The sequence below is a fragment of the Atta colombica genome, unplaced genomic scaffold (genome assembly GCF_001594045.1).
Source record: "Atta colombica isolate Treedump-2 unplaced genomic scaffold, Acol1.0 scaffold100, whole genome shotgun sequence".
In the NCBI taxonomy this organism is placed as follows: domain Eukaryota; kingdom Metazoa; phylum Arthropoda; class Insecta; order Hymenoptera; family Formicidae; genus Atta; species Atta colombica.
Genome location: NW_017259185.1, coordinates 655,793 through 672,665, shown reverse-complemented (window position 1 = coordinate 672,665; position 16,873 = coordinate 655,793). Strand labels below are relative to the sequence as shown.

The window sequence follows — 16,873 nt, the reverse complement described above, 5'->3', positions numbered from 1 at the left end:
AATCGCAGACACTAATTAACAAATAAATTATAATGAATTACATTCTTAAAAATGTAGATATATATTATTTTCACATTTAAATTAATTCATTCTCTACAAGACTATAATGAACTAGCGTAACCCTTGCAGGCAAACCCGGAAGATTATGACCAGTTTCCAACAAGTTAAAACGCAATACATCTAATCCACGGCTCACATCTAATTCTACGATCTCAGTCTCACAAACGCACGATCTTCTCTAAATCCATGAGGCAATAAGTATCCAAAAGTAACGATTAACAATGGAAGAAACACCCCCAAGCAACGAGAACACTTTATATGCAAGATTTCATCGCAACCGGGAGTCTTATGACACGCTCGCGAAATTGGTGGCTGAATTACGACGTGCCTATATGGTGAAAGGGCTGCAGGCTCAACTTGATGAGAAACAGGCTCACAAATATGCCGAGCTCGTGCGAAAACGCGAAGTCGCCGACTTGATCCGTCAGGAACAACAGGAAGTATTGGAGGAGGATCTCCGGTGCCAGTCGGAGATACTACGGAAATCGAAGGAATATAAACGGCAATTGGACGAGCAGTTAACACGAAAGGAGGAACAAAAAAGAGTCATTGTGGAGGAGGCTCACGAGTACAGGAAGTTCTTGGAAAAAGTGGACCGAGAGCAAGAAGAGCAGGAACGCACGAAGGCGGTGGAGAAGAAATGCGAGCTTGTAGAGAGGACGAGACAAGAAAGATTGATCCTCGAGGAAATAAGGAAAGCTCATCGACAGAAGGAGCTCGAAGCAGAAGAGAAGAAGCGATTGAAAGATCTAGAGTACTTGAAGGAGATAGAGGAGAGATCAAAGGAGATGAGCAGACTTCGACAGGAGCAGTTAGAGAGGCGCGAACGTGTCCTGCTAGAAACAACTAGGATACTGCTGGATGCTCAAGCTCAAAAACAAGAGAGAGAAGAGCGACTGATTGATCTCGTAGCGGAGGAGATCAGGTGCGAGCTTGTAATCAGAGAGATGGAGGAGACGATGCGTAGGAAAAAGATGCAGCAAGAACTGGCAGCTAGTTTACGGGAACAGATAGTCTTCACGGAACAGTGCAGGCTGCGTTTCGTTGAGGAGGATAAAGCATGGGCCGAGGAAGTCATGAGGAAGATTATGGAAGATGAGAAGATGGCAAGGTGCACAGCCGAGGCGAAAAGAAGGATGAAAGTACAGTACCGGAAGGACCTGGAGAGTTTGATTGAACACCGCCGCAGGATTCGCGAGGAGGAGATTGCTAGGATTGAGGAAATCGTTAAAGAGCAACAGAAATTGGAACTACTTGAGGCGGAACATGCGAAGGAGGAGAGAAAACGTTTGTTGATGATACACGCAGCTAACATTGCAAACTTCGTGAATAGAGCGACTCTTACATCTGAGGAACAAGAGATTCTTGACAAATTAACGAAGAAAAATCAAGACACTAAAAATACCGATAATGAAGACGTGAAAGATTGAACAAAATGATAAAGCCGTCATTAAGTAAGAAAATTTCATCTCTAGATACTAGTGTTAGCAAGAAAATCAAGAAGGTAGAAAAGATAATAACGAAAAATATTGTACTATTCACGGAAATGGTCGATCGAGACTCATCGCAGTATTTACAGTAACTTGTAGGACGGTTAATAAAGAGAAAGAAGCTAAGGTCAACGAAGAGAATAACATTACAGTGAAAAAAGAAATGCAATGTTATATAGGTAGAAAAAGAATTGGAAAAAGGTAGTGATCGGAAAAATAAAAATGAAATACAGTGATTGAAAAAAAAACTAAACTCCGACAGTAATATTAATGTTAAAATTAAAGAAAAAAATACATTTCTTCTTTCTTTAAGATATTCTTTTATATAATTAGACACTTCACGTGTCTAATTATATAAAAAGAAAAATTCACAGAACATTAAATTAGCTTCATTATTTGCTTTTGAAAAACTTCATCGACTATTTTGTTAATACTTTTAGAAAAATACATAAAGAATTAATAAAGATTGCATATATATGTAACATTTGCGTTTAATAAAAAATTGATTATTGGGATGGAATTCTGGTTTATTTATTATGTACCGTTAAGAGAGAGAAGATCATGCGATGTCAAGAACCGTTAAAATAGTTGATCAGATTAACGAGATACGAATGAGACAGTTCTATATTTTGAAAAAGATAGAATCAGAGGAAAAGAACGTTAGGAGAAAGTCAATTAAGAAAAACATCTCCAAGAATGGACTCAAAAATAGTACGCAGAAAAGAAATAAAAATCATTTAAAATAGACATACACGAAGGACTTCTCAGAAATAATTTATTAAAAAGATTGAACTTTATCGAAAATATAAATTCGAAAATAAATAGTATTAATATTAAAATAATGATTTTGGGGTTTTATAACGGCAAATTATTTTTAATTAATAATAAATATTAAAGTATTATGTAGGTAGTTATAATTATAATGTTAAAATTTTATTAAAATTTTATTAATTAAAATTTTAAGTTAAAAATATTATCATTAAATTAATTTTTTTAATTTTTAGATTGAACAAATTTACAATTAGAAAAAAAAACAAAATTTTGCGTTTGTACACATATTCAGTTTTTAAGAGAAATAGCAATTTTTGACGGAAATATATCAAAAATTGTATTTTGGCGAGAATGATAGGCAACGGTCAAAAGGAACGGAAACTATTTTGTTGAACAGGATGGAGTATCTCGTAAGAAGGTCACGAAGGAAACCGCGAAAGACGGAAGAAAAAACCGGAAATTGTGACGAAAGTTAAAAAACCAACAGACGTTCAATAGAGCTTATATATGTGTTCAAGTCAACTATGTCGCAAGACATATCCGCTAAATTGTTAAAACGAAATTGATGAAAGTAGAGCAACAAAAAATGTGTAAATATGAAACGTTTATATGTAGGTACAATAATAAAATATTCAACACATATATAAAATATTATAGAATCTTTCTTATCTTTGCTTAAAGTAGACATAATTAAATGACTTTTTTTCAAAATTTGAGAAATAAGATTATGTAACTTAAAATTATATAAGATTGTGAAAAACATTTGTTATAAATAATTTTTTACAACATAGTTGAAAAAATGTCCAGGCTCCCTGAGATCCGTGAATTCCGATGAGGAACCATTTAAAATAAAAATGAACTATAAAAATCATAATATAAAATCATAATATAAAATATGATATAAAAATCAATATTTTTTTCGACTACGGACAAATAATTTAACTATATACTATGCACAGTTTGATTTGTTGTATTTATATGGGTTATATGGTGCGTGTCTTTTAATTAAATCGCAAATTATAATTCTGACTCCTAACACCCGGGTTCGGCCCTTTTGCTCTCAGGACGTGAGTTATCTCACGGTATAACATAGAGTTATGTAGTGAGATAACTTACGAATGTAGAAGGATCAAGCAAGCTTGACACGTGTGTGTACGGTAATTTATTCAAATATATTAAAATTACAGTGACTATCGATTGATACTTGATTTTTCCTGTTATCGAAACCTTAAATTATTAACGCAAAGTATGTTGCAAAATAATGCGGCTTATGCTTATGTGGTAACATGATTGACATATAAATTGCATATAATACTCTTTTAATATCCGTTATCCTGCTGCATATTAATCAAGGCATCGAGATAAGGATATAATGGCCACTAAGAATTATGTATCCTGACAATCTCTAAAAGTCAAGTTGGAGAAACATTATAGATTTATAATTATATTCAAAAAAACTGGATATCGTTTTTCGATCGTAATTATAGCATTCAAAGGTAAAGTTTCTTCTACTATTACTTCTATCGTTGTACGTACAAATTTATTCGATAATTCACATATCTTTCAGCAAACTAATAGCGCAATAAATTTTTAAAATTAATATATCACTCCCTTTCTTCAAAAATAACACAACTTAAAAAAGTTGATTTTTGAGTTATTAACGTTTTATATTATAGAAATTATACGTATTGTATTTATATTATGTTCACACTTTATGTATGGATCTGTACATTTACGTGTTAAAATCAAGGAGAGTATTTAAATAAAATTTTTTGGTTTCTAGATAAAGCATATAATATTAACAGACATGCTTGATAATATCTGCAAGACTATTAAACGGAATTCTTCCGAACATTTAGTATGAGATAGACCAATATGCTCCCTTAACATCTGTCGCCAGGTGTTACATTAGAATGTCCAAAGATTTCCCGTGAGAGACATTACTCGAGTAATTTTCAAGAAATTTGCGCGTCCGTTACTAAATTGTATTATCTAACATAATACAGTTTAAATAGAATATATAATTTATGTGAAAATGTTATTTGCTATAAAATTAGTTTAAATAATAAATAATATTTTTTATTCCATAATTCGTCTTCTATATGCAATCAATTGTGATATCGGTTATTGATTTTAAACGACACTGTTAAAAATAAAATGTTAATTTTAACATTTTTGTTTGTCTCAGAAAGTCTACTATACTTTCTTAAATTAAAATTAACTTTTCATTCTTGACAATGTAAAATATAATTATTGAAAAAAAGCTTTTATTTTATCTATATTTTTTAAATTAATGTCGTTTGTTTACCATGTAATATGAAAAGTAGTATTTCATGAAACATATAATTATTTGTGAAAATTAATTAAGCTTAATTAAATTTAATATTAATTTAATATTTATAATTATATTATACATGGAGGTATATCAATCCAGAAAAAAAATGGAAATATTTTTCGAAAGAAGAAAGATGACGATGCTTTAGGTTTAGACTCGCGTGATTGTCATAGATATGTCGCCTACAGAGTTCGTATTAATTAAGGTCATGTCAGGATGAAATCTCGATATCACAATCTATAATTAAATACGATCATCACGAAGACTTGATATCGCTATTTGAATAATTTGAGTATCGATATCGATTCCATAAGCGTTTTACTCGATACTGACATTCCTCTGTAAGAGGCTTTCCATGTCTATTCAGAAATAATGACATATTCATCTTCGTAACAACATAATCAGTATTAACTAATTTTATTTATTCATTTAAATATTAAAAGAAAAAAATAAAGACATAAAAAACATTTGTGCCAATGTCTTAATTAGTAATTACAGTTTTCTCTGATATAACCAAAAATAAAACTAACATTTAATATTAAATAATGCTACGACAAATTATTATAATAAATATAATTATTATGATAAATATATATTATTATAATAAATTATTATTACGAAAAAAAACAATATAATTAATCGTATTTTTATTAAAAATCTCTCTTTATATAATTATATAAATAAATGAAAAATAAAGAAAAATTCTTCTCAAGATTAGACAACTTCTCTAATAATATCCTTTTATGCTAAGAATTTGTTTGTAGAGAACTTTGAGCTTTAGTTAAAATTTCTATGATAAGACTTCCCCTTATTAACTGTATCAATTGTATTGCCGAGTGTAACCAGAATAGAAGCATTACCGCATGCTGCGCATTAAATCATTAATATCCTGGATAAGATACAAGTGTGGCTTATATTTCCAATCCGACAACTAATTACATTGCGTATAATAAGTCTGTTGATCGAGCGTGCGTACTCAATGTAATCGAGTCAGTCTGGCGGCGATTAAACATGTGCAAGAGTCCGTGTGCAAGAATGCGAGACAAAAATTTAACATTGAAACGGCTCGTTAAATAATTATCGCACCGCAAGATTATATCTGCAAATTCACTGCTCCTATCGATCGCTGAACGAGCGGTAACAATAAGTCGACGATAAATCCATCGTGCCGATCGTGCCTGTCACGTGCCACTCGGCAGACTACTTCGAGTTTCGCAAATTATGTCCTAATAACAACCCTCCATCCTTGTAAATTGTTCGCCACGTTGTAAATTGTTCGCGTGGAAGTCACGAGAGCTGCTTCTAGTATTAACATCGTGATGTTAATCGAGACACTCGTCAGGCCGGTTTTTAATAGGGTATCGGTGCACTATTTTATTATTCTACTACTATTATACTTATTGAAATTTTACAAAAAATTTCTTATTTTTCATAATATCGATTTCATTCTAAACATGGAACAAACAGCCGCGAATATATTAACATTGACTTTATGTCTGAGATATGATTTTAAACAGACAACATTGAAAGAAAATCTTTCGAAAAATATTAAATTTTTATTTCATTAATATCAATTAACAGTAATAATTATTACAAGTTGCTTTAAAAAGCTTTAACTGTATATGTGCGCGCGTACGCAAATTATATTATATCATACATTTGATATATTTCATTAATCACTGCTGCATAATTTTAACACATGATTTATTGATGCAAAACTTTATGGAATATTTATCAGTTGTTGTTGTATGGCAATGAATTCCTCTTAGCAAATGAAATAATTTCAAATAGCAGTAGTTTATTAATACATGCATATTGCTGAGTGATTTTGTAAAGCTGTGCAATCTTGTTGCATATTTTATACAAATAAACTTTATTGAAGCTACATTCGTTTTAGCTAATATTGTTATCTGATAATTTTACACAGATTAAAATAATCAAACATTGAAAATTAATTCATATTAAACATAGAAAAATTTATAAAACTTTACAAAACCGAACTAAAATTCAAATGATATTTTTGCAAAATTCCTGTTCAAAAACTATCTTCAATCTTTCTGAACGACTGTAATTTATAAGTAAATGCATTGATACATTATTTTGCGCAATTACGACCGCATGCTGATTTTATCACAGATAATGATTATAAGATACGCAAGTAGATACTTAAGAGCCAATAAAAGACAAATTATGATCTAGAAAATATTGATTATTACAAGAAGCTTACGAAAATCAATTTATTAAGTATTCTTTCAATACCAAAGTGGAACTTGTATGACCGATTCAACCACTCAGCCCGAGACGGATCAATATTTCACTTCTTAACGCTCTATTAAATCTTCGAGTAATGAGAGCCGAAACCTATGCAAATATAAGTGCACCGAAAAACATGGCGGAACAACGAGATTTTTAACGAGCAGGAACGATCGATTTCATAAGGACTTGCAACGATTCGATGGCATGTAACGAATACGTTAGATAAGATCATTCATTATGTGCTGACATTTTTTTCGGCTCATCCAATTTTTAAGTTCCTTTGCTTATCGTTATGAGAACAACATTTTTGCATCCAAGATGATCAATTAATTATGTACTTTTACCGTTATTCAAAGATTGTACAGAACAAAGAAACAAATTCGAATTTTATTTTATGTTGTCACATTTAAATTCGCGCTTGTTTTATTATTTAATTAAAAATATTATTTAGATACATTTTTTTTTGTTGTATAGAAATACAAATATTATTATATTATATAAAAATAATTTTACTTTTATAATCCTTTAGCACAAAAATCATCCGTATATTAAAATAAAATATAACAATATAATAATGTATTTAACAATATTATTTTTATATTTATAAAAATTAAAAACATCAAAATATTTCCTTCTAATATTTGACAAGAAAATTGTTATAACTAGTTAGAGCTTAAATAAAAATCTTTGATTTTTAATAATTTCGAAAAATTTAAGAATAATATTTCTGCAATTTTCTCTCTCGTTATAAGACATTATGATAATAATGATTACAAAACGTACAATAAATGCACAATTACTAGAAAAAATACAAAACACATGTTATTATTTTTGTATTTACAAAAATTAGAAATATGGAAATTTTCCGCGCAATTTTATTATCTCTCTGAGTTTGAAACATTCTCATAACGATTATGACAACATGATTGTCAGCATATATACAGTAAATGCACAACTACTTGAAAAGGTACAGCAATATAATGCATCGTTTTATAAGGAGCGTCACTCGAACAGAACATGTTATGATCAATTAATATAATTCATTCACTCGATAGCGGTGGCCTTCGACTTATAATAACACGTCGACGTCAAATACAACATGATCAATAGGAAGCTACGTTTATCGTCGTTGTTAAGGGATGCGGACATTTATTTCACGCTGTTTTGCCTATTAATATGGTTCTTGCATTCGACGCGCATCGGCCCTTTGCATATCGAGACAAACTTGCCTCGTGTGCGAGACGAGAGAGGAAGAGAGAGAGAGAGCGAACGGGGTGAAGAGGTCATAAAATAAACGTCAAGTTTAAACGCTATAAAATACTCGCGAATGCGGCACCCGTGGGTGCTGGTGTGTCCGTATCCCTCCCTTTACTACAAGCCCTAATTGGCATTCTGCAACCTGCATGACTGAGAGTTTACGATGATCGATATTTATTCTTCATGGGAAATAATTGAAGAGATAGATGCTGCGTCGCGACGCTTTGCCGCGACGCCCACGTAGGCAGATCGAAGATGGGAATTGGAAACAACTGAAGAGAAAGGCATAACCACAGTTCTATTCGCAACCGGATATTTACGACGACAGTTACGTATTCATCGGAACATGATCGGGATTCTCACGTCCCGAGGACTCGTGACGGGGTGACGTCATGGCAAATCTTTCAAATAAATCGATCGTAACAGCGTGGAATTTCCGCTATAAAAACTGACCTATCCTTAAATTGGCGAATTATACCTTTAAGTTCTATATGCAAAGTATGCAAGTTCTCGGCATTATTGAAAATTTAATCCTGTGATATTTCTATTCGTATACACCCCATCACATCACATTATTTAACGATAATTTTAGAATAAGAAATGGGAATCAAATAATATATTTGTCAATCAAATGATGAAAGTAAATCTAATTTTGAAGACTAAAAAAAGTTTTTTGTTTGTCCAATATTTTCAGATGGTGAGTTATTTTAGAATCGCTTTTTAATAGGTTAATTCCAAATACATCGCACTGGGATTTAGAAGTCAGAAAAAATAGAAGGAGTGAGGGTAATTTTCCGGCAACTACTCTGTTACATGCCTTTACGTTATATTAATATTGTGTTATGATTTCGGTTTCTTACTATTAATATTCATGAAATTATTGTGAGTTGAATCGATTTGTCACTGTAATAAGTAACGCCATCATAAATTATAATCTACATAAAATGATTACTATAGGGTGTAAAAGAGTTTAGTGGTTATTTCGTAATACATACGTATAGTGGAATAATAAAGCGTGTTGTGTAGCAAAATATATGCTTTGCTTTCGTATTCTTTATTTAATTTGTTATCTTATATCTCACTTGTTTTTTTGGAATATACGGCATTTTTAACGAGCAGGATTTATGTCCAAAGCATATATAGTATGCAGATTGAATTCAATGCACTAAATGCAATAAACGCATTATATGAAATATGTACTTCATGTCATATACTTGTAACATGTAGGAAGATTGTAATTATTATTTATTACTTCATATACATATTTATCATTTTTATTCCTTAAAACTTTATAAACACATTTTATTATGTCATTGTACGTCTTATTTATATGAATTATTTATAAATTTTTCATGGATCGTACATACCCCCGATGAGTAGTCGTATATCTTACTCCTATACGACAAAAACGCAAGGATATACGACAAAAATGTACTTCATGTCATATACTTGTAACATGTAGGAAGATTGTAATTATTATTTATTATTTCATATACATATTTATCATTCTTAATAAAACTTTATAAACACATTTTATTTATGTCATGTACATCTTATTTATATGAATTATTTATAAATTTTTCATGAATCGTACATATCCCCTCTCCCCCTATGAGTAGTCATATATCTTACTCCTATACGACAAAAATACAAGGATTTCAAAAAGTTTATTTTTTAATATGAAAAATAAATATTTCGGATTTCTAATATTTTTTTCATAGTAATAGAGAGTACAAAGTTTTTATTGATATAGTTTTGTTTACTATAAACATAATAAATAATACTTAATAAATTAAGTTTTTGATAAGTGTGGCGTATATAGGAGTTACCCTACACTATTTGGCAATAGATATAATAAAGATCGATTTAGCAACGTTTTATAAATAAATCCCGGAAAGATCTTATTCTGGATGTCCAAAGACTAATAGAAAGACGAAGATAAATTTTGACATTTATATGCATCGCCTGCATCTGATTGTTATACACTTAAGTCTATTCTACAATGTGTTTTTTATTTCCTGTTTCTTGTTTTTTCCTGCTTTTGTTTTTTTCTCCTTTGCATCGTTTTCATCAACAATTGTATTTTTTGCTACATATTTCTTGTTCTCTCGTTCTTTCAAAGTTCGTTAACTTTTATTTCGAGCGATATAAAACAAAAAACCGAATAAGAAGCAAAAAGATAAGATGTAAAAAATAACAAAAGGCAAGAAACAGGAAACAAAAAGCACATTGTAGAAGACTTTGCTAAGAATATATGCAACTACTACTTTTATGTAGGATTTATTAATGAACAGAACTGTCATATACTATTCACACCGACGATCTATACGCCACTGATATATTGTCAATAGCAATTTATTCATCGATTCGCAGACTCGTAGCAAACCTTATACGTTAATAACTTACACGTGACAATTTATCCCTATGCACTCATGTTTCTCTGAATATATTTATCTACATAATTTATAACGGATAATTCACTCAAATTGACAATAAAAAGAAATTAAATTGAAAAATGCTGTTGCATTTTACATTCAAATAGAATGCTAATTGCCACTTTTGAATAAAATATTGAATTTCCTACAATCATACACTGCATAAAAAATAGAAAATGTATACGAGAAAATTTTGCATTTTCAGAAACTTTATGTTTCTGATTGCATTAACTTGAATTTTTTTTAGAAAAGTCGAGTACGATACTTTATCTTTTTACAATTTTTTAACATACAAAACTTTGAATGAAATTCTACATTTGTGACTTTAACACAATCATAATTGCGTAGAATACAAAACGATATTTAACCATAGTTCGCAGTCGGCAAACGCCATTTATCACAGTTTAAATTTACGTTTCAAGTTTGCGAACTGCATTAATAAGTCACAATGTTCGCCGAAGTGGATGCGAAACATTGCAGCGATATTTCGTGAGAAACGGAAGCGATGTGCCGCAGGGCGATCCTGCTGCGCAAAAAGCGACAGACAATGAATGGATTCTTAAAACGGAGCAGTCGAGAGCGCATGTAATGATATCTTGATATTCCCGTGCACGTAATGATACCTTGATATCTCTCTTCCGTTTGATATCTTCACTACTCGTTGTACCCGATGCAATTTCATAATGGTTGAAATAGAGTAGTCACATTCAAATGAAAATGTCGCGTTATGTCTGATTCTTGCAAAAATTCCCAACTACAAACTCGATACATATAAAAGATTTAAATATTATTTCGGAGTCATATACATATTTCTATTAAAGATGAAAACTTTTTTGGGAAACGAACAACTTCCCTTGTTTCAGTGAACAAGAGAAAAACTGTGTGCTGCATACATATATTTATATACGTACTCAATGACATACATAGCTGTACCTATATCTGAGCTATCATTTACGTCCTTGTGTAGTCATCGATCGAATTATGTAGTAAGGCGAGCACCCCGTGACGACAGAATACAGATGGAACGCATTAAAGCGAAACCATCGCGGCATTAAAGTTTATCGCGAGGTAGGTAAGATTGCAATAATTGCATTATAATAAAAAAAAAGATTTTTTTATTTCAAAACGCAATATAGAAATTGAAAATAATAATATTAAAAAGTAATCCTAAATTATTCTACATTTTTTTAAAAGCTTAGATCAAAACAATTAAAAAAGCTTGGGTTGGATTAAAAGAGACCCAAATTGCACACGAAGAGTTAAATCGTAATGATTGATAACTTTTGATTAACAATTAGAAAATATCGATAAAACACTTTCGCAAGTTAAACGTAATAGCATCGAGATATCGTCCAAACGCGAAGTTTAATCGATTTCAATTTTGTACATTTATAAAATTCGTCAACGACATTCGCTCTATAAATCCCGATGACAAGCATTGAGTACCGTTGCAAATTCCATCCTATCATTCTTCCGATCTTATGCTACGTTCGCTATCGTCTCGCTGCTTGTCGGGCGTTATCCGTTTGCGCGATTATTCATAGAGCATGAATAATGGAACGCTCATCGGCGGAATTGCAGATAACTGTCCTTAGTTCCGAGACGATCAAGACGGTATTCGTGTACAACTCGAATCTCGTGTCGACAACAGTAACGGTGACAGTCACGAATCTGCCAGAGATTACGGTACAGCTTCATTATCGTCGAAAGGGACAAAATTCCTTCGCGTCGATCTTTAAATCAATAATGATAAAATCTGTTTAGCTATCGGCACGAACATTATTACGAAGACTGCTATACATGCGACATGGCGATTTAATCTACCGGTAAATAATCGAGCTAGATCCCACGATACATGCACGCATATCTCAAAGTGCTTCCTGCATCTTAAACTTTACATATGCTTTCCTCCTCTTCTTTATATATCATCGATTACGCGGAATGAAGTGAAACTCGGAAACTCGCCCTACGGAATCTCGCGTGCGAATACAGTGGATTATTAACTCTTCATGGAATACGCCACGGAGAATAATTTAATAATAACGATTTCCCCAAGCGAAAAAGGACGGAAAAAAATTCAGCGCGCGTAGAAAATTTTAATAATTAAATATCACTGCAATAAATTTAACTTTACCTTTCACAACATTAATTTTCTTCCACGATCGCGATGTCAGCAAAAATATTAAAATTGGAATAAGTAAATTACGATTAGAGATAAAAATTTATAAAATAATGATGAATTAGTGCTTAATTAAATCTACATAAATTAATATGTATAAGTATTTTTTATTTTTGAAACTTTTTTTTTTCAAGTTTACGAGATTCAAAAAAACAAATGTGATTTTATATAATACATAGAAATTTATGTAACATAACATAAATTTATGTAATATAGAAGGCAGGCGTTTAAAATATACAAGAACTAATTAATTAAATTTAATATAATATTCAGTTGTATATATATAATATAGTTTATTCAGTAAAGAAAAATATCAAAAGAACAGTAAATTCTTCTCATTAATTATTGAAACTTAAACTTTAAATTATTGAAATTAAAATTTTTTTAATTTTTAATCAAGAAAAATATTTCCAGATATTGAGAGATTAATATAAGAAACATAAATATAAAGTTTTAAATGTAAAAATAAAATTTTATAAAATTAAACATTTTCCTTTGCATGTATGTATTTACATATGGATTATCAAAAAGGATTAATTTGTTCCGATAATCAAAATTGGAATTTGGTTTCTTACAGATATTTTTAGTAGTATTCGATTTAATGAATTAAACAGATTATTCGTTAATGAAGATTAATTTATAAAAAGAAAATGTTAAAGAGAGGCCATTATAGAAAAAAAAAAACAAGACTATTCAGCGGAAATGTAATACGCCGAACGATTGAATCTGCAAATTGAAACTCCGAGAATGAGCAATATGCATGCATCAATTTTCAAGTCGTAACAGATAACTAAGCAAGATTTTTATTAATTTTGTTTTTTTTACAGGAAGAAGGAAAGGAGAGAGTGCGCGCGAGAAGAAAGAATTTATTCCGTGCTGATTATGACTTCCTTTTAAAATCGACACTTGAAATATATCGTTATCTATGGAATACTGTAAAACTTTCTTGGCTCTCAGCTATAATATGAAATCATTAAAGCGTTTACTAGGTGCGATTTATTTCAGGATAGAAACTTTCTTCTTTCTTATGATATATAAAGTTCAACGTAAAAAATTTGAGATCTTTGAAAATTTGAGAACTAAATAATGATTCATTTTATTTTAAAATAATTATTAAGCTAATTATTTAAAAAGTAAGTTCAAATAATGCAAATTTAGATTAAAATTATCGCAACGTATACGAGAGCTATATAAAATTTGATGAAGCATAAAGAGAATGCAATTGTTTATTTCGAATTTGTTTTACACGACGTTCATTTTTTTAATCCTAGTTATCTTCCTCATCACAAACAAATAATTTCGCAAGTAGATATGAGAAATCAAATTGCTATTCGCGCAACTGCTGCCAGAAACGGTTATCGAAATTGTTGCAAGGCAAACATACTATTTAAAATTTGATATGTCATTGTCAGTGTAAACTAACACAGACAGGGACAGTCTATAATTCACGAAGAGACCAGGAGGGTCGATCTCTTCTGTGAATACTACGCTGATAGGCGAAATTGTCATCCAGTTTCATTCGCGTTCCCGACCTCGAGAAAGTTGGAAGGGCATATCTTGTTCGAAATTTTTTTTCCGAGACCCTTCTGAATGCGAGAACATAAATCACACGTCCTGGCACATGTTCTCAAAGATGAGAACATGTAGGGAACGTTAAGAGAATACTATTATGTTAGCAAATGTACAACAGAATTATTTAATTGAAACGAAATTTGAGGTATATATGATGTATGATGAAAATATTGAACATCAATCTTTTACAGGAATTCTTTTATCTATATTTTTTTCTATTGATTATATATAAGTTTAAAGGTTCTTTAAAACGAAGGATAAATCATAGCAAACATCATAAATTAATTTTTGAACTAAAACGTTAAATATTATAGTTAATAAAATACCTAATGCTTTTGACTAAAGTTGTACCTATAAATCCAAATGAAATAAATAGTTGCTTTTTAAAAGAGTCTAAGTACTGTCTAAAACTTTTAGAGTGAATTGTCACTCTGAAGAGTAAAATCTCACTCTTAAAAGTTGAAAATTAAACCACTCTTGTTCAAGAATGATTCGATTTTAACTTTTTAGAATGAGATTCCACTTTAAAGAATTTAGACGGTACGTTTTTCAGCCTATTATACATATATTGGGATAAGCTTAATTATATTTATATAAAAAAAATTTCTTAAATTCTCTCTATTGCTATTTGCAATAAGCAAAGTAAAAGAAAACATCTATGAGTAAAAATCATTCTTTTAATTGTATTCTTTTAATAAATCAGATTTTATTTCACTAATCTTCTTGAGATTGTAAGACACATCCTATTTCAATTTTTTTCTTGGAAAATTAAAAAAAATAAAACCTCGTTACTGAGACGAGATTACAGATATAAGCTAGGATGGAGGTTAAGCAAAGTAATTTACGAGAAGAAAACTCACGATTCCGTTACGATTATTATTGATTCTCCTCTCAGCACCGTGCAATTTGTAAAGCGTTATATTGAAACGATATCTCTGTCATTCGCTGTAATTGTCACGACGAACTAACGCGTCGCGAATATACGTCAGAATGGCAGAGTGGCGTGTTTGTAATAGGAGTTCGAGCTTGGCAGATTTGCCAGCTCGCAAGCAAAACTATGGGAAACAAGCGACTCTGCCACTTTCATTACTCATGCTCTGCTCGAATAGCTCGAGGTGTGAGAGTTTTTCGTTTCGGCGCACAGAAATCATATGTAATCATTACATATGATTTCGCCTCGCAGCGTTGAATTATGAATGCTGCTGAACCGTTTTATACGTATTTGCAAACGTATTGGATGCGCCTTGTATCTCTTCGATCGCGATTATATCCTGCGAACGATTCTCGGCAATTCTTTGTCAATACAAAGTCTCAAAGTAATCGAAACTACGATACAAATACAATATCTTCTAAATTCTGAAAAATAAGTTCCAAATGTTATGTAAAAAATCAAATTGCGCTGACAATAAAAAATTACTAAGAGTTATTAATTATAAATTATAAGATACATTATTATTTATATATATATTGTATACATATATTATTGTTTAGTACGACTTAGTTTGAAGAGAGAAAAAATAATATCAAATTTTCTTTCTTATTTTTTTTTAAGATTTAATAATATACCCTTACAGAAATCAAATATTGACCAATTTAATAACTAAATAAATAACAATATAAATAAGTTTAAGTAAGTTACTTCTTTTACTTAAAAAAAGTAATTACTAACTATTTTTTAATAATAAATTAGCTATTGTTACATTTTTAGGGTTGACATTTTAGAGTCATTAATTTCATGTTTTAGTAGAAATATCTTAAATAATGATTTAAAGTGTTAAAAGAATTTTCGATTAATTGCTTGTTTTGATAAATATGATACTAACATCTATGTCATGCTTTTATGTTGTGTAAAATCTGTCATCCTATACCATCGAATACCCAACGGCACATCAGTTGCGTGAAATAGGATCATAAAGATATTCCTGTGATATCATTATGCTCGACAGTGGTAGCTTCATAAACAGATATATGATTCAGCAGATTGCGAAATAGGGTTGATGTATTCGGCCAATTATTTCCACTCTACATAAGAGTAGTCACGTAACATGTGTAATTACAATCTTTATAAATTTTAAGAGTTGCGTCATTGAAATCGCGTTTTTAAGACACTAATGTTTAAGGCACTAATAAATATGTTTGTTATATAAGATATATACTCTCCTTCTCTTTCTCTCTCTTCATTATTTTATTGTAGTTGACAAATACATTTTTTTAAATAATTGATTAATGGAATTGATTATATTCACATTTTCTAAACGTAGAAGTTCATAATTACGTAAGTGAATCGATATAACGATATTGTCAATGATATAATCATTACGGTTCCATTACAATAAAAATTGCGTTACTATAGATTAAACATTATTAATGACATTCATAAACATTAATAATATTTAATAATATTTAACTAAGACCAATGTTTATTATTCAAAAAATCTTGTACAATACAAGTTGGAAGATACTTTAATGAGTCTTTTTATTACATTATTATAATAATTATACTAATATATTAAATTTC

The 16,873-nt window shown here is 30.4% G+C and overlaps 2 protein-coding genes across 2 annotated transcripts in view; one reads left to right on the top strand and one right to left on the bottom strand.

Moving 5' to 3' along the window:
- Positions 1 to 16,873, bottom strand: part of LOC108686376 — a 117,081-nt gene that overhangs the window by 99,494 nt on the left and 714 nt on the right. The window lies entirely within an intron of this gene.
- On the top strand, positions 348 to 1,490 carry LOC108684533 (trichohyalin-like; the record flags this gene model as incomplete). Its single annotated transcript, XM_018188911.1, has 1 exon — positions 348 to 1,490. A coding segment is annotated over one exon (1,143 nt), but the record flags the coding sequence as incomplete, so codon positions are not given.